The following is a 25,832-nucleotide window of genomic DNA, read 5'->3' as shown; positions in this document are numbered from 1 at the left end:
CAATGATTGAAGCTTGTTTTCAAGGGGAATTATTTACAACATCAGAGAAATATTTTTTCCCCTCACATTATTGTACATGTATATGTCTTTATAGGGGAGAATGGGGTAAGATGAGAAACTTTTACATTTGATTACTTTTTAAAAAAATAAAAGTGTATTTGTTTTCAATCATAGGAACCTCAGGTTGTCGCGTATGACCAGGGGCCAATCTAGGGATTAACAGCCATTGTTAAATTCAGGGATAATTTTGGACTTAATATAATGATAAACATTTCATACTTTTGAGTAAACCCTTGTCTGCGCTTTCGTAAACATGCTAACTTAACATTTTTGGTAAAGATAAAACTGGAATCTTTCATGTGTTGGCTACAGAGAGAATGCATGCCTAAATGTGCTCTTGTGAACAGCATCATTTTGTGTAGCTTTAACTTAACAGTCGACAGTTAGATATTTCCAACATCAGCAGTGTGTGTGTGTGTGTGTTTGTGTGTGCGTGTGTGTCTCGGTAATGCACCATTTGCCCAACATCACTGGCACATTTCACTACTCCATTTTGACAAAAAATGTTATGATCTTGTTTTGCAGCTCACACTAAATGACATTAATTTAATTTAAGATGCAGGATTGATGACTTTAAAAAGACACATCAAATTTACTTATGATGCTATGATGCTATGACACTCACAGAAGCACCTGCCTGTCATTGCAGTCGTGGACTGCAGCAGCAGCAGACACTTTTATAAACACTTGGGTTGCCGGTGAAATGCTCGTGCAGGTAGGCAGTTGGCAGGATGGTTACCATGTGGTGGTGTGAAAAGGCCTTTAGTGCTAGAGTGTACAGTGGTCAAGTGTACTTTTTAAATAAAACTGCTTTTCCTGTGGGACTTATGGTGTGGTAATTGAAGCCCACAAGAATTGCGCATTGTGTTTTTTGTTGCAGGGTGTTTTTCTTTTCTTTTTTTTTTTTTTTTGTTAACAACCCAAACAACCCACAAAGATTTTATTTGCAAAACAGGTGATAATGTTTACATTATATTGTACTTTAAGTCTAGGGAGTTCAAGCGGAATGTGGACGTTTGTTGAATATATAGCCACTAGTCAGTGCAGTCAATAAGTCAAGTCTTATTTCATCCTGCTCTTATCAAGCTCCATGCATCGGGTAGTTAGATAGTTTGGAATTATTCGCTCAAGGTGATTTGCTTTAATTAGATAGAATTTCCTTTTTTTATATTTTGGTCAATTTTCAACTGAATGAAATTTCTAGTGACTTCAAGATAGAGACTTTTTAAAACCCTCTGAAACAGATATAATAAGAATTTGATCATGTCAGTTTAGTAGGGGTGGTGAAAAAAATCGATTATTGATTAATTGCGATTATAATACTGACGATTATGATTCGATTATTAAATTTCCAAAAATCGATTTAAAAAAAAAATATATATATATATATTTTTTTTGAAATGGTAATACAAACTGGAGTCCTCGTCTTACTGGCTTCCGCTACATGGTCCACAGTCTGGAGCCAAGATATGTTATTCCATCCCGGAGCTTTTTCACACTTAAATCGATTCCAAATCTGTACAAGGAGACAAACCTTTCCGTGCAAGTGTCCGTCAACTCTGCTCACCTGCGATGCCTGGACATCCAGAGCTACAGTCTCATTGTGTGACCGTTACAGCTCATTATGTCAGCAGTTAATGGAAGCTAATGTCCTACGTACTTCAGACGAAAGCTATGGATGATAGCCACACAAGCGCAAATATGTGTGAGTTTCTCAAAGCAATGGCAGACGAGTGGGGAATAGAGAAACACGCCCTGGTTCTTGTCACCAACAATGCTTCTAACATGAGTCCGGCTGCTGAGCTTGGCAGCTTTCTTTTAACAGTGAAACACTACATTTAAAACAAATTAAAAACTAATAATTTTGATTTTACAGTTACACCATACAATATTGAAGGTGCTGTGAGGTGTTACTCAAAAGATAAGTAAAATAATTCAGCAGCTGACTGATGTTAAACGGAAGATCAATAATCGTTAATAATTGAAAATCGAATCGATAATCGTTAATAATTGAAAATCGAATCGATAATCGTTAATAATTGAAAATCGAATCGATAATCGTTAATAATCGAAAATTTGTAATCGAATCGAGACTTCAATAATCGGAATCGAATCGAATTGGGAAATTGGGCCGATTAACCACCCTTACAGCTTAGATCATCAAGCTCTCAAAATTCTGAACGAAGCCTGACATATATCCAATTTCAGCACAAAATGTCATTTTTATGTGATAAGGGTAATCTGTACTTAGGCAGATTCTGCGGAAAATTAGAATGTAAACCGTTTGCCTGATTGATACATTTGTCTTTTAACAAAACCTTAATATCATTAAACCTGCCATAGCTGATTTGTTTGGCTACTTGGGACCAGAAGAAACAAGCTGTGAACATGACATCAACATATTGCCAACCTTATTTGGTGAACTAGGAAAGCATTATTTATATAAACATCCAGCAGTTATGGAGCATCATATGCAATCATTTTGCATTCCGTTTCTGGCCCTTTGGCTCGTATAAAGCAAGTCCAATATTCACTAACTCTTAGCTCTGTTTTTGGTTTACACCAACTCTGAGGGAACTATCCAGCTCATTAGCTGCTAAAAGCTCCACGATGTTTACTTCTGTCACTGTAACTTCACTCACATTACACATTGCCATTTGATAAAATGGAATTATTAGTAAATATTGACTATAGCTGCTTTAAGCACAGACATAAATGAGTGTCTCCTAAACATCAGTTACTCTTAAACAGGGAAGTTGTGTATGTTGTATGCCAGTATGTTTTGGGTTTTTTTGCTACCTTTACTAATATTTTGGGTGCTGTGTAGTAATATTTGGACTGCTATTTTGTTTCAAGTTTCAGAAAAAAACATTTTTCAAAACATTTATATCTATAAAGGAATGTTATATTCTCTGTCTTATGTAGATGTTGTGTCCTTATCCCCCATACATGTCAGTAAGCTCTATTTATTTCTGCCCATATTTCAGTGTCATCCAACCACTCATTGTTCTGGTCTACTTATGGAGTACTCTGTAGTTTCCAACATCCTTTACTGTACTGCTTTGTTTCTTCCCTGTATGGTTACTCTCTCGTCCTTCACAGCAGCCACCTGATGATTGTGTTTGGCCCTTCTCTGTTGGTGAGGGTGGTATCATGTGAAAGAGTGATGTCAGTGAGTGCATCGTGTTTATCTGTAGCTGACTGAAGTCCCACTGTGCCGTTTCAGGGTGACTCCTTGCAGACTAACATCCAGCTGGATTTTGGTGACGGCACAGCCGTGTCCTACTCCAACCTGAGCTGGACTGAGGAGGGGATCAAACACATCTACAAGTCCGCTGGGATATTCCGTGTCACAGCGCTGGCAGAGAACACACTGGGTTATGATACTACCACACTCTTCCTGCATGTCACATGTAAGTTCTGCTGCCAAGTACAGTCCGGGTGAGAGAGAAGAGATGACCAAATAGTTGATACACTCTTCTGAGTCTCCTTTAGTTATTACATGAGCTCAAAGCAAGTCAGCAAGACACTCAGCAGTCTGAAATGGATACCAGCATTACCTGAGGCTGAAATTGGTGCTAATTATTGTATTGAAAATAGCATTTAACTTATATCTCTATGTACTGTGTATGCTGTAACTACTCACAAAACAGATTGCTTTCAATAGCTTTACTTAATATTATTATTCATTCACACATCATTGATCGGCAGAGAGAGAACAAGAGAGAGTCTCTGCATTATGTACTGTAGGTTTTATGTATGAAGAGTCTGTATTGTCATTGCACTGCATTTTTAAAAACACATCTGTTGCTCGCAACCAGGTGCCATCATACCATAACGCGACACGTTACAACCACAAAGTCACATAGCGATGCATCAGTTCACCTCACACACAAGCAAGCATAGAAAGCCTAACTTCTCCTGAACAAACAACCCTGTCTCACACACATGCAGCACAAAGCTGTATCTCACAGTAATTACACTCATAACACAGACAGACGTCTGTGCAGGTCTTGCGACGTATATGTCCCTATGCACAGCCCTAAATAAACACATAGAAAAATAGAGTGCTTTTGTGATTATTGTTGGAGCAATTGTGAGCGACTGGATCTGGGTTTGAACACAGAGGGACTGTGTGAGAGAGGAGAAATGCAAACTGGCATAGGTTTATGTAAGCAATTGGTTGTGTAATACATCAAACTGCATTGATATAAATGTATCGTCTTATCCTATGTCTCGTTTAAAAAATAGATATACCTTGAAAAGTCGATACCACCCAGCCCCACAGTGAGGGTAGGTGACATAACAGAAATATTTTGCGGCGTAAAGCCAAGACAGTTCAACAGCACCACAAACTGCAGCCTCCAAAGTGATCTCACAGTTGAAACAACAACTCTTTAAAACAGCTTCAATATTAACTGAGTCTTCATGAAGGGAGGAATTGTTACAGGTGGGTTTTTTTTTTCAGTTTTGTTTTTTCACAGTTGGGTTCCCAACCTCCAGTTTAATTAAAATGCATTGTGCAGTTTTAAAGCTATTTGAGCAAAACTAGCTAGATCAGCTATATGTTCTGACATTTGTAATATTTATATTATCTGTTGCCTGGCTCCAGGTGCTAAAATATACTCTACTGAATTACAGCCACACTGTTGATCCATGTTGAACTCATCTGAGGTGAACTGCACTGACCTATACACAGGATTATGTAACATAGCAGCTGTGATAAATACAAACAACTTTTTGGAGAAAGGTCATAACAAACTTGCTTATGCAAGGTTTCACTGTTGGCAGAACGAGAGTCGGAGGAGTGGGCCTTTAAGGCCACTGCAGCTAATTGCCAGTTATCTGAGGATGCAACGGTAGAACAATGGCTCATTTTAGCTGATTTACCACAGCAGCACACATGACAGAATACAGGATTGTCAAGCTTTCCAGCTCTATTCAAACAGCAATAAAACAGTTTTTCCAAGGGAATCACATAAGCTCTTTTCAATTTGTTTTTGTCTTGTTAATTACGCTTTCATTAAGTTGTACAATCCATCTTAATGTGACCTCTTGCCCTCCTGAAGCATTAGCCACTGTGTATTGTATGTATACATAACTCAGGGCAATAATTTATTTCAAAGTGCATGATGTGCTTTCAGGGGAAATGCCAAAACCTTAAACAATGACTTCTCAACTGAACATATTTAATACCAAATAAGTTTCTCTCCCTATTGCATTCACACACCCACACACACACACACACAAGCACACACACACACACACACACACATACACACACACATGCACACAAATGCACGCACACACACTGAGCATCTCAAAGTGGGGATAAAGATTAGTTCTGGTTAAAAAGGATGAGCGCTAACAGAAGCCTCAGCGAGACGAACACCCAGTCCAGTCGCAGCACTACACAAACCCTTTCATTGGAGTTTTTCCACGAAAGTAGTGTGTTACATCTGTCCACAGTGGGAAACTTCATCCCTGAGATTGTAAAGCAACGTAGCGTCCCGCCAGCTCCTATTAGGTTCTTAGTGGGGAGGTTCGCGGCATTACCCAGAAGGTATCATGTCAAAAATACACGATGCATCAACATATTTCCATTGTTAGAATGGAACTTTTTCTGGCACCGTCATCTCACAGATCCAGAAGGACTTTTTAACATTTTTACTATAAGTACTTTAAACTTGTCACAGATTTAAATTACTCAAGCAAACTATTTGATGATCAGTTCAAGGGGATGCGTGCCTGCTCAGGTTGGGAAACTGTGTTTTCTTCAGTGAGCAGTGGAAGTTGTCCAGTGTGGATGTAGGGAACGATCATCTCGACGACATGATCAAGTTGCAGCATAGATTTTCACAGGGATTCCCAGTGAATGATGCATTCTAGTAATGTCTAATCTGAGCAAGGGCTGTCCTCTCTTCTCGATGAGGTCTGGAGATCCATCAGTTGTTCAGCAATTTAGTCCATGGCAGGTTCGCTCTCTTCATGCATCATGATATGCTGTTGACAGGTGTTATCCCTGTGCTGTCCCCATCATAGACTTCATGGCAAGAAACTTGTCAACTATTTCAAAACCTTTCATTGATTTCTCCAATTAAAGATTAGTAGCTGGGCAGTATCTTTGATATGTGTGCTCTCATCCAGCGCAACAATATAGAATGTCAGGCACCTTTTTTGACTTGAGCAGCCAATTCTTTTTCCTCCACACGCTGAGTGACTGTGTGACTGACCTTTGTTGTCTGGGCACAGTATGCTAGCTGCCTCCTCCATGCAGTCCTTCAAAAATGTACCAACAGTTAAAGGCTTGCTCTTTTTCGCTAGCTTGTATGAAAGCACATAGCTAACTTCCATTGCTGATTCTTGGCTGGTTGATTGCTTTCCAATACATCAGTGGAGCTGAGAGAGAGGAGGTGAACAGTTTGAGGTTCCTGGGAACTACCGTCACTGAAAACCAGTCATGGTCTTCACACACTGCCACCCCGGCACCCTACCAAACTTTTCCAGGGGAGTTATACAAGTATTTTACTGATGAATATGTTTATTTGGTTGATGTTGTCACTCAAGTCACATGTTGCTCAGAAGTAGCCATGCATGATATCAACTCTTCTGTGGTGTTTCCTTCTCAGGCCCAGTGGAGCATGTGCAGCTACTTACTCCCTTTGTGGTCATCAGGAACAAGGAGGTGAACATCACGGCAGTGGTCTTACCCAGCCACTCACGCACTGTCACTTACTTTTGGTGGCTAGGCAACAACACTGAGGTAATTCTTCCGGTACAAGGCTCATTAATATACAGTTCAGTTTTGGTTTCTATCGCATACAGGTGTGTAGACTTTCATCAAGATAACCATTGCCATCAAGTCATTTCACCTGGTAGATGGCAATTTTCCACCTGGGGGAAAAAAAATTGCCATGATGTGCTTGAGAAGTATATCTAACTTTTGGGAACATATACCAATAAAGAACATACAGCGTGAGCTTTGATAAAAGCCTTTCCAAATTAAACAGAATGCAGCAAAACTCTATGCCTTAGTGGAGGTTTGTAAATCAGCTCATATTGTTTCCCTAACTGTAGATTAAGGCAGCAGGTTGAAAAAAGTTTAATTATCATAAACTCCGATGTAGCCAGTTTCCTTGCTGCTGCTGCCAACCTTAGCAACAACTCCGCCAGTTGTCTGAAAGCACCTAATGAGTCTGTAGCCAACTAGTAGTTCTGTGAGGCTGTAGTTGATGATGAACATGTCCACCACCTCAGTTTGACATGTTAGCATGCCAACTTGTCAATGAACAGTAAACACAATGGACTGCAGATAGATGGGAAAGCAATGTCTGTTTTTTTCATTTTTTTTCATCATATACCAAAAAGCTGCTGTTATAAGTCTTGCTTTATAACACATTTGAAGGGTTGTCCTAATTTATAAGGGATTTCAACTACATCCATTGTAACTCCGTTCTTAGGGGCAAGGGGGCACTCAAAAATGAGGGTTGGGGTAAAAATTGTTAATGGGATTTAGCCTTTAACTAAAATTCATATTGCTCTCAAACAAATCACAGCTTTTGATAATCTGTAAATCACACTACTGTTGGACATACGTAGAAACCAGACTCAATCTAAGACAACACCCTGATAAAGGCAAAAAATGTTTGTTGCGTAAAGCATGGTGTACTGGAACAGAATGGTGCCACATCTTTAAGTGAGACATTAAATAGTAACTGTATCTTTTGTGCTTGCAGCCAGTGATAACGCTGGATGGGAGTATATCTTACACCTTCCCCACTGAGGGAATGCACACCATCACAGTCCAAGTGGCTGCAGCCAACACCATATTGCAGGATACAAAGGCCATAGCAGTCAAAGGTCAGTATTTTTTTTCTAATTGTGTGATGGAGCCCATAAAAGCAACAACACAGTCAACAACATTTACAAGTCTGTTTGACTGCCAATCTTTTTTTTTTTTTTTGATATATTCACCAAATGCAGACTTTAAAAAATCAGATGCCATTTGGAATCTGCAGTGTGTAAATTCTTCCTGAAATGGAACATCTCCTCCTTGAGTAAAATAGATCACATTACTGTTAAAACCTCTAAAGAATACGTCTTCATTTGAAATGAAGTGATTCAGCAGCAAGTATCTGTAAAAGTGCAATGAGTTATCACCAAGAGATGGGCCGGCGTAAAGCTCTGGCATTTTCTAATTATCTAGAAGTGCATCTGGTACATTTAGCTAAAGGGAAATGCAGGTGATATGAAAAACCCTCTTCTTTTCATCAAGTGTTAACTACCTGAAACTCAACTTGAGCAAAATGACAGTTGGCACTGCTCACTGAGAATAATGCCCCCGGATCCGAGTGAATTAATGGCTGATTCTCTCCTGACTCTCCTCGACAGAATTCTTCAAATCGCTACTTTTATCTTTCTCCCCTAATCTGGACGAGTTCAACCCTGACATACCCGAATGGAGACAGGATGTGGGGAGAGTAATTAAGAAGGCTCTGCTCCAAGTGAGTGATTTTCATTTTCTTTGTCCTTCCTGCTCTCTTCCTTCCATCCTTTTATCCACCTTCAGCTCCTTTCCTTTCCTGATATTTCACAATTATTTCCTGTACCCCTATTACCTTTGCTGCCCAATACTCTGGGCTCATCGGTGCGGCAAGTGAACACCCTCAGTCCATCTGGTGATTCAACATCGGACAGGTGTGAATATGCCTCTTCTTTCCTCCTCTCCCAAGATGGCTTCATGAGCCTTCATTCCTTATTATTTAAAGTCACTGATAAAATGATCTCAGTACTTCAAGCACAAGGTCTTGTAAAGGACCTACGAGTGACAACAGCAGTCACTGTGTCTGACGTATGTGTCTGTGTGTGTGCAATAGCCTGCTTGAATGTGGGTGGGGTGCAAGTGCTCTCAGTGTGTGTGGGAAGCTTAGCCATCATTAAGTGCCACTCAGCTCCCCATTCACAGCTCATGAATAGCACACTGCATTTGGTTGCGCTGTGCGCTCGGCCATCTTACCAACATACAGAGTGTTCGAGCTGCAGGTGGGTGCTGTTGAGGAATATTTCAAATGGGAGAAGATTTCATGAATAACCCAGGTAACCCAGTCTTAGGCCCATGCTTTTGAGCCTATTGATTTCCCTTTTCCTGGACTCTAATGTAAATCAAAGTTGAATAATTTGCTAAAATGAGACTTTCGTTTTTTTTTTTTACTTATTCCTCAAGAACAGAAGGAACCAGTTTCTGCTAAATTATTTAGAATCAATTTAAATCAATTTAAACAACCACACTAGTTTTGCGACTCTGAATTCACTCAACGGAGGGTGTAGATTTCACTCTTAAATTTAATATCCAGGGTTATTATTGTAGGGACCTTAACTCTCTTGTAGAGGGGGCTGAGCTCAAATCTACTTCAAAAGGCTTTATTCCAATAATCTATGGATATGGATAATCTATGAAAAAAAGAGAGAACTTATAAATATTAATATTTCCAGACTATGGTCTTTATCAGGGCTTGGTTATATGGCCTTAGAATAATATTGATATCTGGACAAGGATATAGGACATAGGATACTATTTCAAATATTACACAATATTTTATAATGTTTTAATATGCATGCGCAAAATAAGCTATCAAAAATGCAGTAGCAGTGTGTTAGAAAGTACAACAGCCTAAATGCCTCTGACATGTACTGGAGTAGAAAGGAGAAGACACAGGACTAAAGTAACTCTGCATTTACTTCGCACTCTACCGAGTTCAGGTCAAAATGTTGCTTTAATACACTGACTAGATGGCTCTAGTCAGTGCATGTCATTTGTAAATTTAGTAAAGAATACTTTCTGAAATTACAAATCCCAAAAAAGAAGCCTGTCCTCGGCTAAATGATATTGTAGCTTTGGCACGTTGTCGGGAACTGTTGAGCGCTCCATGAACCACGTGACTTCATGGTGGCGAGGTCAATGAATGTCCCAAGTCTGATATGAAACAGCGCTACTTGAGTGGGGAGATGATGATAAAGATTGCAGACAGATGTGGAGAGGAGCCAGGTGCCAGATCAGGTAGCCAAGCCCAGGAGACACAGAGACACAGAGACAGACGAGGGGGGAGGAGACACAGAGGAAGCAGGGAGAGCACAGAGAAACACACGGGAAAACAGCTGAGACATGACTGAAAAAATGCATCAATTTTGGTATTGTGACAATTTTGTCAGGATGATAACTTGTACTTTAACCACTTAAGGGACACCGTTCCAACATAGGAACACCCTTCACTAAACGAACACCCTTCGTAAAAACGAATAGTTTTTTTGCTAATAGTTTTAAGCATCAGATCTTAACAGTATATACCCACTGTTGGAAAGCTGAGACTGTCGTGATTATTTTAAGTCCAAAAAAGTTATTTCCAGACTAGGGCTGGGCGATATGGCAAATCAAATCAATATCACAATATATTGAGCAACTCACCTCGATAACGATAAATGAACGATAAGTAACACCCCCCCCCCCCGCACCTAAAAAAAGGAAAAAAAATCCTGTGTATTTACAGAAATGCCACTTTAAAGGACTGTAAAACTACATTGTCGTTAAGATTTATATTATTTATTTAGTAGTTAAGAACAACTGATAGGCACACAATTGAACAGCTGAAAAGCACAGATTACTTTTAACAAGTTTAAAAGTATAAAATATACAGTCCCTTATAAACAAATTCTAAGCTTCTCGCTTCTCGCTTTTTTTATTTCTTCGAATTGAATCACGTGGTTGTACTGCAGGTGGTGGAAGACGTTGGATGTAAATAAATAAACATTTTGAGGACTTCAGAATCAGAATATAAGACATGAGACAAAATAGTAGAGAAGTTGACATTGCTGCTTAATAATATGTTAACCTCTTGAGCATTAGAGAACTTTTTTTACCACTATTTTCTTTATCATTATACATTTTTGATAGACACAGAATCTGTTTCAGAAGTCAGAGAGTCACATGACATGGAAGCTATTGAGAAAAAAAATCAAGATTTCTGCATATTAATATTCATATAAAATAGAGGAAGCACTAAAGTACAGTAAACATAGCTGTGTCTCATTCATCCAGTTTACTCATACAATCTGCTGCTGGAGTCACTGGGTCACATGTCATGGAAGATATTGAAAGAACTGCAATTATTTTGTATTAATATATTTATGCTAAGTAATTTGATGACAGTCCCTAAATCAGTTTCCAGCGATTCAGTGCAGCTCTGGGAGGTGAGCTAACCGTCCTCCTGCTGCTCACACTGGGTGAACCTCAGTAAAGTCGCGGCTGGACCCGAGTATAGCTGAGAATCAAGCCCGACCCGAGCCCGTGCACGTTGTGTCCGAGCCCGGCCTGACACATTGAATGTAATTATGAGCCCGAGACCGATTTAAACCCGACAACTGTTTAATACGTGGGCTGTTATAAATGACGTTCTCGACTACAATTGCGAGTTGTTCAAACTACAGAAATCTTGATGAATAATGCAACAAGTGCCGCACTTAATGCACTCGACAAAGCCGACAAATGTTATTATCACGGCCCACGACTTGTTTAAAATGGGTCCACACCTCCGACTTTCCTCCAAACTTGCTCAAAGTTAATTCTACTGTTTTTATTGTTTTCTTTACATCTTCATGCTCCATGTTGCACTTAAGCTACACAATCAGTGATGCCGGTAACGCGTTACTAGTTTTGTCATTTTCCTTAGTAAAAAACATATGTTTTTGCTTTCTTCTTGCGTCTCGGGGAGTGACGTCACGTACGCGAGAAGTCACATTTTCCAGCATGAGGACACTCACATGTCAGACCACGCAGAGACACAAATGCAAACAACAATGGAGGGAGGAGAGAGATGCGCGTTTTCTAGCTGGAAATACAGTCATTATTTTGAGTGAATAAAAAACAAAACACAAATGTTTGATCAATGGACCAGCCGGCCGAAGACAGTGGCCTGTTGCAGCCTTTGAATGCAGCATCATCACACAAACTGTCCACGACTCACAGCGAGAGTGGGTTCACTTGATTACTAACCTGGCATAGCTGGTGTTGCATCAGCGGGTGGAGTTTGCCATCAAATTGATGTAAAATAAGCACATCGGTATACGCTGGGGTAGATTAATCAAGTGGACCTAACATGTCCCCTGTCCCTAGTGGATGTTATGCCTATGACACCGAATATACCGACATGCCCAAAATGACGTCGGTTATCTTCGTAAATTTCGGTATAGGTAAATTTTCGGTTTATCGCTCAGGCCTATTCCAGACCATGTAATAGCCTTCTAAACTCACCATGACACAACATTAGAAAGAGCCCTCTACCGCAAGAAGCAAGAATGCCTACATACGTTCGGAGTGTTCCCTTTTCCACAGCTACAACGTCATGCCACAATTTTTTTTTCATAGTTCGCCAAGAGTCCATAGAATGGGAATATCCATGTCATTTTACCCAAAACTAGCTACAAGTGTCGAACGAGCAAGAAACCCCAGGGTCTTAGCTTTCTTTTGAGACCAAGATTATGTTTCTAGGTAAAGGGGTTCTCAAGTTATAAGCCTTTGAATCTCAGTAGGCGCTCTTGGAAAAAAAGGACCCAAGCAAAATGCACAGACATGCCTTCAGAAAAAAAATTGTGAAAAATCAATTTTTTAGTCTTTTGACTTCAAATTTTAAGTGTAGCAAGCTGAGACCTGTGTCCATAGACATACCTGAACCCTTATATCTTAAACAGTTTATTGACATTTGAATTGGACGAAAAAACCAAAACCTGTGTTCCAACCTCTGTAACTCTGTGTCAGTATGTCATAGAATCACACTTACATTTCTAAGTGTCACATCCCTGAGTCTCAAACTATGTGGGAGCTGTCATGCTTTTAATTTCGGTATGTCATTTTGGAAAAAGAACCTTAAAATGGGGGCGTTCATTAAGTGGTTAAATGGTACTGGTGATAGACTTTTAAGAAATATTCATCATCATAATATGCATATAATGACTAAGTGGGTAAAGACAAGTATTAGAACAGGTGGACCGGTCTGGTTGGTTCAGAAAATGACATCACTTGACTGTAATGTTGCCTTTAAAATCAGGAAGAGACAACACTTAGGACATATCACGACGGAATGAAATCCAAAATCAAAGACGATATACAGTTTAGTTTCATTTCACAATGTCAATGAAACTGTTCCGTCCTAGCCCCTGTTCTCTTTCCTAAAACGTTAAATAAAAAATTTCCAAAAGTAAATTGTTCAGAAAAGGCGGTTATTATTCATGGCGTTTAGAGCATGAGAGTTCAACACTGTGTGAGGGAGCGCAAGCTAGAGCGAGTTTGATGTTGTCTAAAGCAAAGTAAGAAGTATGGCCTGCTAGAGGACACAAACTGGAGTACCTATCTACAATCTTCTGGCAGTTATTTGCCAACACAATAGCATCCATAATAACACAAATCTACCATATGTCTGGAAAGTATGACATTTGGAAATTCATGTTTCCCTTGAGTGGTGCATTGTAGTACATGGTGCAATTAAACGTGTGGTTTCACATTTTCAAGTGCGTCATCTGTGTCCATATATGTGTTGAAAGAGTCACTGGTTGCTGTAATTTTCTCACCTGTTCTCACTGGCTGAGTGCCGCTTTTACCAACACACTGATTGTAACTTTGTTGACTCTCACTGTCCACATGTGCCATCACATAAACTGGCACAAGTCCAAACTGTTAGAAAACAGTACAGTTCTGCAGCAAAAACAAGTCTGTACATTGAATAAACAGAACTATAGAACAACTGTGAAAACAAATTAGTGTAAAAAATACACATTTCTTTATGAAAGAAAAAATACAATGTATAATGCTTTGCAAGCACAATGTAAACCTGTACACATTTTGTGCTTATACTTTTTAGAAACTTAACATTTTTTAATCTATAGGAGGCACCCTGATGATAAAAGAAATGATTAAAATCCTTTATGAAATCATGAATGAACCAACTTGTGTCAAGTCATAGAATCCATATGAGGACACGCCATGATGAAGGGCATCAGACCAGAATTTAGAGCACTGATTTACAGAATATTTACAGAAGGACAAAACGTGCAAGAAAAAAATGTATCTTTAGCACCAAATTGTCACATAAAGTTTTCAATCAATGAAACATTGACTTGAGTGGTGAAATTGTTGGAACTGTTTGATGTAATTAGGCCTCACCACCTTCTGCTATATGTCAAGACCCTCAGGTCTGAGTCAACACCGTCAGATTTTTTTGTTTTAAAATAATATGTTTACATCTGTCCTCCAGTGCTGTTGATATATTAACGTAATTCTCTTCTCTGTTTTATCAAAATTCTCAAGAATCAGCTATGAGGCTTCAGCAGTCTGACCTCGGGTGCACTCACACATTCTAGTTGCTCTGTTGCTCTGTCCTCTGCTGGCCTGCACTCACATTGCTCCGGCTACAACCGGGCCTGAACACAGTTTCCTTTTGCACATACCTCATCATGTCGTAGCACGGTCGCAACACAGAAGAGAGCAACTACGAGAACATTACTTTGCTTAGTTTTTTGTGACATATTCTGTGTCCTTTTGGTCACAGACAACCTTCTCACATTCCTGGATTTCTTGATTCGGCGTAAAACACATCATTATACTTCATGTCCACGTTGTGCACCCGTGCCTGTGCTCATGCATGAACAACCATACCGCGCTGAAGCACACCTCTTCCAACCGTGCCAGGGCCAATAAAGTGTACGGTGCACTCACAGTAGTCAAACAAACTGGACTCTGGGTGTCAAACATGCTTGGGCACGGATTGCCTAGTGTGGCTGTGCCCTTATTCAAATCAGGTCAATATCTCCAAATGTAAGTGTTTTTTCAACACAAAATCTCCCCTTTGTGTTCACCCAGACAGTCTTTCCTTGCTGAGCAGCAGTGTAGTGACAGTAGCACAAAGAGCTTCAGATACAATTTGGAATGTATTTTTAAACAGAACAAGGTCGTCCACATCACTTACACTGAAACTGATTCAAGAGGACTAATATCAAAAGGAGGAATGATTACAGCAAACCAAATCTGCTGTTCATATAGAAACCTGACTATTGTTCCAGGACATATTTGAACATTTGTTTAATTGTATAGGCCAACACAAAGCAAATCATTAGTTACTACACCCGGTAGAGGAGAACTAGTAACGATCCATGGGTCACTTTTAATTTGGCCGCAGGGCCACAATATGAGTTTAACAAACAAAACAAAAGCTTCCTTGTTCAACTACTTTACTCCTCCATTATCACCACCTACACTTGACTGCTCATGTCCATGGCTCTGACTTCAGTCTCTGCTCTGCCTGAAAGAGCTTATTTCATAAGGAGGAATTATTCTGTACAATTATCAGAAATTAAAACTGTGATTTGATTCGACACGATGGAAAAGAAAAATCTTGATTCTGGTCCGAATGGGTTTTTATCCCGCATACCTTAATTGATCATTTCTGAATAAGGACAACTCGTATATTATTGAGAAACCCCAATGTACTTACATTTTGTTCAGGTTGTGTGAGCAGGCACATGCAGAGTTTCACTGCTGCTATGATCCACATTAGACAGTTCTACCAGTGGTCATAGAACTTGGATTATAAAAAGCATCCTCTCAGAGCCTCCCTTGAAGGAAAGTATCAAAATGGAACAGAGGGTGAAGTGGTTACAGCTTCTGAGATGCATTTGTTTTATTGTTTATCACATTACACTTGTGGATTGTGGCTGCTGTGTTACTTGTTTGCCTTCATCTTTTCACATTATGCTGCAAGAGAAATCAGCCACTTCCCATCTGAAAGGGCTGTGGATGTGTTTATGAGGCTGGAGATGACAAAAAGTTCATTTCCAGACAAACTTATTGTGCAAGTGGAGACGGGGAGGGTTATTTCTTTGTTTTGTTATGGTTGAGAAGTCTTGCTTGAGACAGAGGCCAGGCCAAAACTGATGGCTTTCCACCATAGTAAACAACTCCCCAACAATAAAACAGGAGATGAGAGAGAGGACCACTTGCAATTAAAGTCAAGGTCCATTTAACTGAGGTGCAGTGGTGTATAGCTCTGTTGCTGAATTTTCAAGTCATGCCTTGCACTCTTCACCTAGGCTCACATCTGTTCCATTGCCTCTTCTGGTCTTGGATGCACACTCAGTAAAGGAGGTTATTTCATCTCACTCACTCTATCCTCAGTTAACCTCCCTATCCATATCCATATCCCCCCCCTCCCCATAGTGTTCCTTGAAGGTTAATGCAGGCTATCAAACTATCATCTCCTTATTACTTCCCCAAAGGCACCAAAGTGTTTTCTCATCCAATGGTTGCATGGCAAATCATGCACAGTAATGTGGTATTTTCATCTTTTCACTCTGTTTCAATTTGGCAATTATAGTGTTGATAATTAACTTAGTCTCAAATGACTAGAATGCATATTGGGTTTGAGAGACTTCCCTCACATGAAACTCAAACTGAATTTAAGAACTTATGTTACAATATGTACGTGAGGTAACTTTACTACGACAGTAAGTGAAAACGCTCACCGTCAGCTTTTGGTTTCCCACTGGACACAAACAGTGGTCTAGTTGACCTCCTGCCTTCATCTTCCCCTCACTTCCTTCTATGCTGCTATAATGATTACTGCAGCCACTAGAGGTTGCTGCCTAACAATAAATGTTGTAGCCATCAATGTGCATCCGTGGCACTAATTGTTGCCGTGTGTCCCTCACCGTTGGCATTAGTCGGCCCTTGTCGGCAGCTTTTTGGCTGATCGTGCATGTAGTAGCGACAGAGAAGCACTTCGGTGAGAGAAATCCCTCTAATCGGCTGTTCATGGGCTGTGATGCCACTCTGTGCACAAGTAGAGAACCAGAAAAAGAAAGGGAATGCCTCTGTTGCTGTGTTATCCATGTTTTCACCTTGCCTCTTCACCTGTACCATCAACTTTTCAGACATATCTGACATATTCTCTCAGAAATAGCTTCATAACCGAATGGTGGGAAAATGCGTTATTTGTGTATCCACAGTCCTACGTCTTCTGGTTTCCTTTTTTAAATGACTGACAAGGACAACCAAAAGCTGGTTGAATGGAGTTTTCTGGGGTTTTTTTTTTACACAGGGGCAGAACATTCAAGCTAGTTGGCCATCGAGTGTTGTCTTTGCAGTGTTTTCAAGTGCAGCTTTTTGACTGAGACAAACACGATGTAAGGCAACACAACACTTGGCTTTTGTCACCATAAGCTCTCTCATATCGCAGCGGTACAGTGGTTAGCACTGTTGCAGCACTGCAAGAGGGTCCTGCCTTCGAGACCTGGCTGGGGCAGGACCTTTCTGTGCAGAGTTTGCATGTTCTCCCAATGTTTGCTCTGCAGGTACTCCAGCTTTCTCCCACAGTCCAACTACATGCGGGCTAGGTTAATGGGTCAATCGGTTATTGTCCGTAGGTATGAATGCTGTCACTGTGTGTCAGCCCTGGGATGAGGTTGATATTTCAGGGTTTTGAGTCAAATTAATTTCTCATCAACTTTTTCATGGATAACAATAAACTTTGCAACTGATATTTAAGGCCTCCAGTGAATGACTTCTATTTGATTTCATATCGAAATAATCTTGCACCAACAGCAGGCTCAAATTGCTAATCATCCAAGGAAATAGAAAATGTTATCACACAATTGTGGTTGATTGGTACAGAAGAAATTCGATACACACATTCATGATTTCCCTCAAGTAATCTGAACTTTATGGGCCAAACTGAATGTCTCAAAAACTGCCAGACAGATGTCAATGAAATTGTCTCATACGTTGGTTTGTGTCCAGATACCTGCAAAATTAATACTATTCCCATCAGCCACAGGTATTCTTTGTGTATTCTAATATGCAAATGTCAGCATGCAAACTGAGATGATGACCATGGTAAGTGTTATACATAACATAAAACACTGTTATTGTAACCATGTTGGCATGGTGATGCTAACATTTAGCTCAATGACTGTAGGTGAATTAAGCATTAACACTGGATTATTTAGATGAGGTGGTGCTATACGTGTAAATACATCATATAGAATTCCCCAAAAATGAGACCTCAAATGTTTACCTGTCTCGAATTTAAACTAGAACACATTAAAGCCAAACTGCATGCATGCAAAAATACAGTATGTGTGGTATCTGTACAGGTGCAACACCTTTCAGGCATATGATTTCATTTCTAGGTATCTCTAGAGCTTTCCATCTTCACATATTACTTCTTAAAATAAACTTCCTAATTATTGCACTATTGAATCTTTGTGTGAAACCAAATTCGGCGAGGCTTCCCTGCAGCAGGTAACCTCATCTTCATCTGTGATTGTCTCACCCATCTTTCTGCTTGCCATTCCAATCTGTTTTTTGTATCCAGCAGTAAATTTGCAAAGCATCAAAAGAGAGTACTCCAAAGCAGCCAGCCAGCTGTTTGAACTAATGACTGATTGCAATGCGAACAAACATGTTAAAAGCATATTGATTTTTTTGTTCAGGGGCTATTGCCTCTTCTGTCATCCTATTCATTTTATCTCCCTCTCGGGCGCCCCTTCTTTCAATGCAAGTCATGTCCATGGTTATCATTTGGCCACTACTATGGTACTCAAATAGTGATTTCTGTGCTTGATAATTGATGTGCTTTGGCTAAACCCACTCCATTGTCTGCCCAGGCCACTGAAAACAAACATAAAAACATCACAGGCTCTGAAATGAAGAGTGATCACCAGCCAGGCCCTGCCTCGCCTGCTTGTACATATTAACTGGTTAAGAGTGAAGGGCTAAATAATGTTTTTTTTTTCTGAAAACAAAAACAGGGACATTTGTTTGATCTAACCTTTTGTTTGTTTCCAATAAACTAGGTCTATGCTTGAAGGCAGTCTGGACATTAACATAAAGTTATTGTGACCTTTGGATCCATCCCTGTCCTTTGAGAACCATGTATTTCTGAAATGAATTCATGAGCGAAGAAAAACTTGTCTGTAGTTTTGTGACTATACTGTACCCAAGGCCTTGTAAACGGCTGAACTGACAAAGATTTTTCCAACCCAAAAAGGATGCACAAAGTACCCTGCAGCTGGAATTTGGCCATGCTTTCATAAATCTATTGGGTTCCATGACATGGCAACACCACCAGATGCTCAGTAGCTTGGCTCTACATTGTATTCACATAGGTTAAACTGCCAGCACTGGCCAAACTTAAGTTTTGATCTTCGAGAACTAGGTAGGGAAGGTTGGTTTATTAGCAGAGTTGCATAACACGGCAATCATCCAGGAGATGTTCCTTAAGAATGTTTACAATTACTGGCATGTGGACTTGGAGTTAATACAGCTGAATTGCTGCATTAATGGATTCAAAGAGTGAAATATAGCAGATCTCCTCCAAACCTTAAAAACAACTGAAAATGAAATAATCTCTCTCTAACTACGATTGAATATTTGAAACATCCTATACGAATGCCATATTTCAACTATTTAAAAAGAATGTTCTCGTTATATTTTCAAGTGTATTTAAAATTCACCACACACCAGAAAACATTCCCTTCTCAGTTAGAAAAATGAAAAGTAAAACTACGCATAGTGAGGCACGCACAACATGAAAGCTTCAAATGCTTTAGTGAAAAAATCTCTACTCAAGATGCTCACCAACATCTCAATTGCTGCTTCTTCAGCGTAAGTGCTGAGTGTATACAACTACTTAGCCCCCAGCAGAGACTCACAGGCAGGCAATTATATCTATACTGAGAGTTTGAGTACATAATTAAGATTCCTCTTGAGATTAAAAAGTAACCTTTCATGGAACATTATATTGACTCCTGCTATTTTTAACACATAGAGTGTATATGTAGCATTGGCATTTTCATGTAAAGCACAGTGAGTTTTTTTTTTTATTTTTTTTTTTTTTATTAATGAAATGAACTTTATGCATACAGTTGTCTTTCTTTGCCTTACATAAATGTATCCATGATTGTTTGGTAACAGATGTTATTCAATATGTAACATAGTTAACAACTAACTACTCTTTTGTCATGGCGGGAAGTGACTACAACAACCACACACATTAAAGCGAAGCCTAACAGCTACTTCAGTTAACTGAAATACACCCACATGACATACTCATCTCACTGCAACATATTGCCACAACAGTGTATTCCGGTATACGTTCCTGAAGCAGGGAAGTCATTATCATCACACCTGTGCTGAGCTCAGGCTTCCAACACATCCTCATACCTGAATGACTTAGTAAAGACTATGTAACCGTCAATCACAACTTTCTACATATTTGAACTTTTTTGCTCTTCATATTACTTCACCTGACGTCCTCCTTTGTTGCATTGATACAAATTACGACAGCCCCTAGAGGTCGCTGTCTAACCTACAGTATATGTATAGTTGTAATAAGATGCTTTCATAGTCGACCTATATGCTTGTTTGTCTGGTGCGTCTATAAGAGGAGTGACCAGGAGCGAGCAGGGCCATACATAAAATCAGACCTTCTTTAAGTTCTGTAACTACTGATCCCGCTAAAATAAATGACTGCTTCAGGAAATACTATGAAGAATTGTATGCCTCCCAAAGTCCTGCACAAGAAGCAGATATCGTAACATTTTTGCAGGCTCCGACTTTGTCGCTCCACAACAAAAGGACATACTGTTCTTTACATTATATTTTAAATCATTTTTTAAATCATCCATTCCATGACTGTTATGATTGTATAATTTCATAGACACGTGACATAGTCACATGTTTTTTTACTGATGAAAAAAATAATCAGTCACAGTGTGATGGCTAATAAAGTTTATTTCTGCTTTATCACAGGTGTCTGATTTCCCTGAGGAGCAGCTCTTGGTAGCCGTGTTCCCAGGTGTTCCAACAGCTGCTGAGCTCTTCCTGTTACCTCACAAGAACCAATCAGAGGGCAAGAAAAAGAGTGAGGAGGAGCTAGTGCAGGTGTGGGCGACTATTTTGCAGAATTTCATATGCCATTGTTGTTGTTAGTGGAAGCCTATCAAATAGATTCCTTGATACATAACAAATGTTGAATGCAACTGCTCATCGAGTGTAAAACGTATGTGTTGTATGTGGTCAACAGGTATCTGATAAAATTGTCAGCGCGCTGAACCAAAATTTGGTGGAGTTTGAGCTCAAGCCTGGTGTGAGGGTGATCGTGTACAACACACAGTTAACACTAGGTAAGAAACATTTGCTCTCAATGCTTCCAGTATTGTCATTAAGTTATCAACCGTAACATTAACTTGTAATTTAATAATACCCTAGCAATCTCTAATTTTCATTTTGAAGTGCCAAGAAAAAGAGCTGTAATAACCATGTTTTGACACCAAGATCTTTTCTTTGGTCCACCAATTAAAATTCCTGTCAGTCTGCCTCCATCCTAAGCAAAAGAGCACAGGGTGTGCTGGATGGGGTGTGATTTTAAGTGGCGCTCCTTGAGATGAGGGATCTTTTATGCCTACCATCAAAAGCTGAACATCTGTTCTATTTCTTTTATGGCCATCCAACCACAAAATTACTGTTACACTGAGTATAATTATGTTGATTATTTAGTCCTTGAGAAAGAGCACTGTACAATTTAAGGGCAGAAGCAGAAATCAGAAAAGCTTGAAGAGTCAGTGGCACTGTTTAGTTCTTAGCTGCTGGAAAAGGGACGGCTGGTTGACATATGAGAAATTCTAAATACACCCCTGCCAAAAACCAAATTGCTATTATAAGTATCAAATCAATCCTGGATTCAAGGAGGTACCGTGATTGTAAATAAAAAGGCTGGACTGGAAAACTCCAGTGTACTGATTGCATGGCTGGTTTCATTAGGCACACGGCCTCAGGAGACACACAGCCACGAGTTGTCTGTAGCTCAAAGTGCCAGGTATTAACAGCCTGGCATGTGCTGCTCTGTGACGTTCTGTGGTGTGCTGCACTCTAATGACATCCGAGGTATACCCAGCTGGATCCCTCTTCATATTTCACCTCCCAAGAAAAGGTCTAAAAAGCCTTCAAGCTGCTTGAGAAAGGTCAACAGCATACGCGTCACTGACTCTGAGCTGAAAGGTTCAGGAGCTGCACAGTAACATCGGCAACTGCAATTTGATTTCCCTGCAATGACAGACATAAATGCATGCTTCAAAATAATTAGACACATTTAAGGTGGTCTTATGAGCAAAACCACATACGATACAATAATCATAATACCCACTTTGTTTGTTCGGGTTCTTGTGTGAAATGTAAGTGCATTTAACCATTTCAAATCCTCCTCAAATGTATGAATTACCTACTTCTGTCACCTTCTTTGCCCTGATATAGAAACAGCAATTTCACGCTACCACTCATAATCAACATTGAAATTAATTTACTGGCCAATAAGCATGGTTTCAGAGGCAGAGTTGTTGGTGTGAATGTGCAGTCAGGAAAATGGTAGATTTCAATTTGTATGTTAAATGGAGTTGCATTTATATAGCACTTATCTACTGACTGCCTGAAGCGATTTTACAACACTTGTCACATTCATCCATTAACACACATACACTGTCAGTCAAACTGTGAGTTTCATTTAGAAAGCCAAGTCCCAAATCACATTCCCCTCAGGATAATTTATAATCTGTACAATGTGTGCCACACCTTCTCCTTAGACCATTACTTCAAGGAAGGAAAAACAACAACAAAAAAAAACTTTTACATGTAGACTACAAGACATACATGATACATGATTCATAAAAGGCCCCAAGGTGGCAACGATACTTAGAGAGAGGTTCCTGGGCTGCCAGTGGTCCAGCAGAGAGGAGCTGGAGTGAGAAGATAGGAGAAGAAAGAGAAAGCTATTGAGAGTGAAGGAAAGAGAGAGTAGAGAGTGAGACGCACACAGTTTGCAGCTCGAGGGAACCAGAACAAACAACAGCTCTCTGTTTGACGGCAGCTGTTTTCAGTGTACAAAGCTTTAAAATTTACTGTACACTGCCTGCTCAGCACCAAACAGAAGACAGACACAGTCGGAGACTAGCTGGTGGACATAGCGTAGCATTTAGCAGCTAAAGAGGCAGATATTTCCCGAAGTCTTTGGTATAGACCAAAAACAGAGCTAAAAGACTAACAATATGGGACAAACATGACTCCAATGTGTTTACTATCAAGTTCACCACATCGGTGTAAAAGGTGATGACGTGTCAGTGTTGTGTTTACAGCTTTGGTAATGCTACTGTGTTGGTACACTGGTCAGGCAGGATTGGTTATTAGTATTAATAGTATTTATTAGAATAATAAAAATAATAAAAAGGACAGTTCAATTGAACAATAAACAATAATAACAGTAAAAAAATAAACAATATAAAAAAAAGGTAAGAAATAGAAATAGACTTGTATATACATAATATGTACACAAATAAACAGTGTGATTCTAAACAGTGTGGCAACATATTGTTATTAATGAATTATAAATATGGGTATGACAATTGCCCATCAAGTGTAAACCAAAAAAATGAAATATGCCATACAGGAATACAATATAAAATATGAATTGATAATTATGTGACACCATCCTGGAATCAGGGACCAAAACATGTAACATTTAAATAACAGTGAAGGAAATGAATCTGAGCACTGACTGTCACAGCTAACTGTTACTACAACACATATAGACAAATAATCACGGACAACTGTACAGTAAAATAGAGTTTATTATTTCAATAAACAAATATCTATATTCAGACCACAGACATGTGACTCAAGTCCTTTGGTCTATGTCCCAGGTCATTGTTTCAAGGGCAAGTCAAGTCAAGTAACAGGTTATGTCAAGTCCAGTCCTTGGTTGAGGCAAGTCAAGTCACTTTTTAATAATAATAATATTATTGGCCAATTTATCTAACCTGAATTTGTGTTGCAGTTACTGATATTATTACCAATGTCGTATGTCGTCTAATTTCAGCCAGCCACAGCCTCTGAGAGACAGTAGTGTTAGTGGGTCTCAGCACCAGCCACCAGCAAGTTTTAGGAGAACAGATTGTCATAACAGGCTAACTTGAGCTTGCTTAGGAGTTGCGAAAGAACAGATTGTATCTGGCTAACATTAGCTCACATCTGCCTTCAGCCCCTCACAGAACACAGAAACTTCACCAATCCAAATGTGTCTTAAAATGACAAACAATGTATGAAGTTTGAGTCTGGCTGTCAGATATCTTTGATGAGCAGGTCTCACATTCAGCAGTTTAACTTTTTTCCTTCACATATGAAACGTTTCAGTCTGAAAGTGATGACTCTCAGCACAGAATTGGCTGACATGATCTGCTATGCTTTGTGTGTGTGTCGTCTAGAGTGTGGGGGTGTTGAAAAAAAGTCTGGTAGCGTTGAGCTTGATTGACGGGGTAGTCATCCAGTCATGACAACAATGCCATTCCCAGTATGCGCTCGTTTACTTGACTAGAGACACTTGTGTTGTGAAGATTGACAACATACTTTTCATTATAAGTTTAGTCCTAAAACTGAAAACATAAAATGAACACAAACAATTCATTCAAGTCCTCATGTCCCAAGTCAAGTCAAGTCACACGTTTTTAACCTCCAAATCACGTTACAAGTCATCACAACAAGTCACAATGACTGAAGTCCACATCTTTGTAAAAATTGTAAATACAGCAACTAAAACTAGACACAGTAGTGCAGTAACACTGTGCATCAAGCAAGCATTTGTCGTGTGTGTGTGTGTGTGTGTGTGTGTGTGTGTGTGTGTGTGTGTGTAGGTGTGTGTGTGTGTGTGTTTGAGTGAGACGGAGAGAGCGAGAGAGAGAGATGGAGGTGGGCAAGATGGTGGACCTGGACACATACGTCATGCCGGGGCTGGTCAATAGAGGTGACCGAGAGACTGGAACAAGATGTACCTTTAAAATCTCAGTGTGGCATCGACAGAGTTGAACCCTGTTTTCTGAGTTAGGTGTGTGCGCTGCCTTGACACAGGTGTCTGAGAGAACAATAGCATGGAGGCACAGTAAACTTCAAGCGATTTGTTCATCAGAGTGTGTGCCTGGATGTGTGTAGGCGTGTGTACATGTGGGTTAGTAGAGAGGAGACATAGAGAGGGATAAAAGTTAGACGAGCTATTGCTCTGAGCACGGCAAGAAGATAACGACCGTGGGGAGACACAACATTCGCTTTTCTATCACTCGGAGGATGTTGGACAAACTCAGGTATGATCACCTTCTCCTGGATTTTGTTCCTTGATAGAAATGCAGAGTGGTGTGAATAAAAACAGCCATGAAGCACATCGGTAGGAACCAAAAAACGAAGATATTTCTCGGGGATATGACTTGGATGGATCAAAAGGATGCTGAATTAACAACATCATAAAAGCCTGAATTAATGTTTCATCAGGTCTGTTGGTCAGACGACAAGGAAACAACTTAAAATGCTTTTTCCCTGAATGGAGTTCAGATCGATAAGAGCTCTGCTGTGCTGTGCTCTGACGTATTTACAAAACTTACCAGGTAGCCTGACCTTCTGCCCCCCCTCCCCCCCCTCCCACAGCAGCTCCTTATTTGTCGTCCCTTGGTACATTTCTAATGGGATAGCTCTGGATGTCCACAAATGGCGTGATTATTATCCTGTCCTCTATTGTTGTTCATGATTGTCCGGACATCAGCAGAGTTAACTCACTTTAGTAATACAGCACCATGCAAAAATTCCGCTTGAGTTCAATATATTCAACACACACGAACAACGCAACACAATCTTCAAGCGA

General features: G+C 39.8%; 1 protein-coding gene across 1 annotated transcript in view; it reads left to right on the top strand.

Annotated features, from left to right (window-relative positions):
• sorcs3a (sortilin related VPS10 domain containing receptor 3a) overlaps window positions 1–25,832 on the top strand; it is a 265,841-nt gene that overhangs the window by 230,883 nt on the left and 9,126 nt on the right. Inside the window, exons 19-24 of the mRNA XM_030429062.1 lie at window positions 3,287–3,473; window positions 6,690–6,823; window positions 7,797–7,920; window positions 8,452–8,564; window positions 20,912–21,043; window positions 21,186–21,285. Coding sequence (XP_030284922.1) covers window positions 3,287–3,473; window positions 6,690–6,823; window positions 7,797–7,920; window positions 8,452–8,564; window positions 20,912–21,043; window positions 21,186–21,285 — 790 coding nt within the window. The remainder of the gene's footprint in view (window positions 1–3,286; window positions 3,474–6,689; window positions 6,824–7,796; window positions 7,921–8,451; window positions 8,565–20,911; window positions 21,044–21,185; window positions 21,286–25,832) is intronic.

Source organism: Sparus aurata, chromosome 1 (assembly GCF_900880675.1).
Source record: "Sparus aurata chromosome 1, fSpaAur1.1, whole genome shotgun sequence".
Lineage (NCBI taxonomy): Eukaryota > Metazoa > Chordata > Actinopteri > Spariformes > Sparidae > Sparus > Sparus aurata.
The sequence above is the reverse complement of the archived record's forward strand: the minus strand, read 5'-3'. Positions and strand labels throughout refer to the sequence as shown.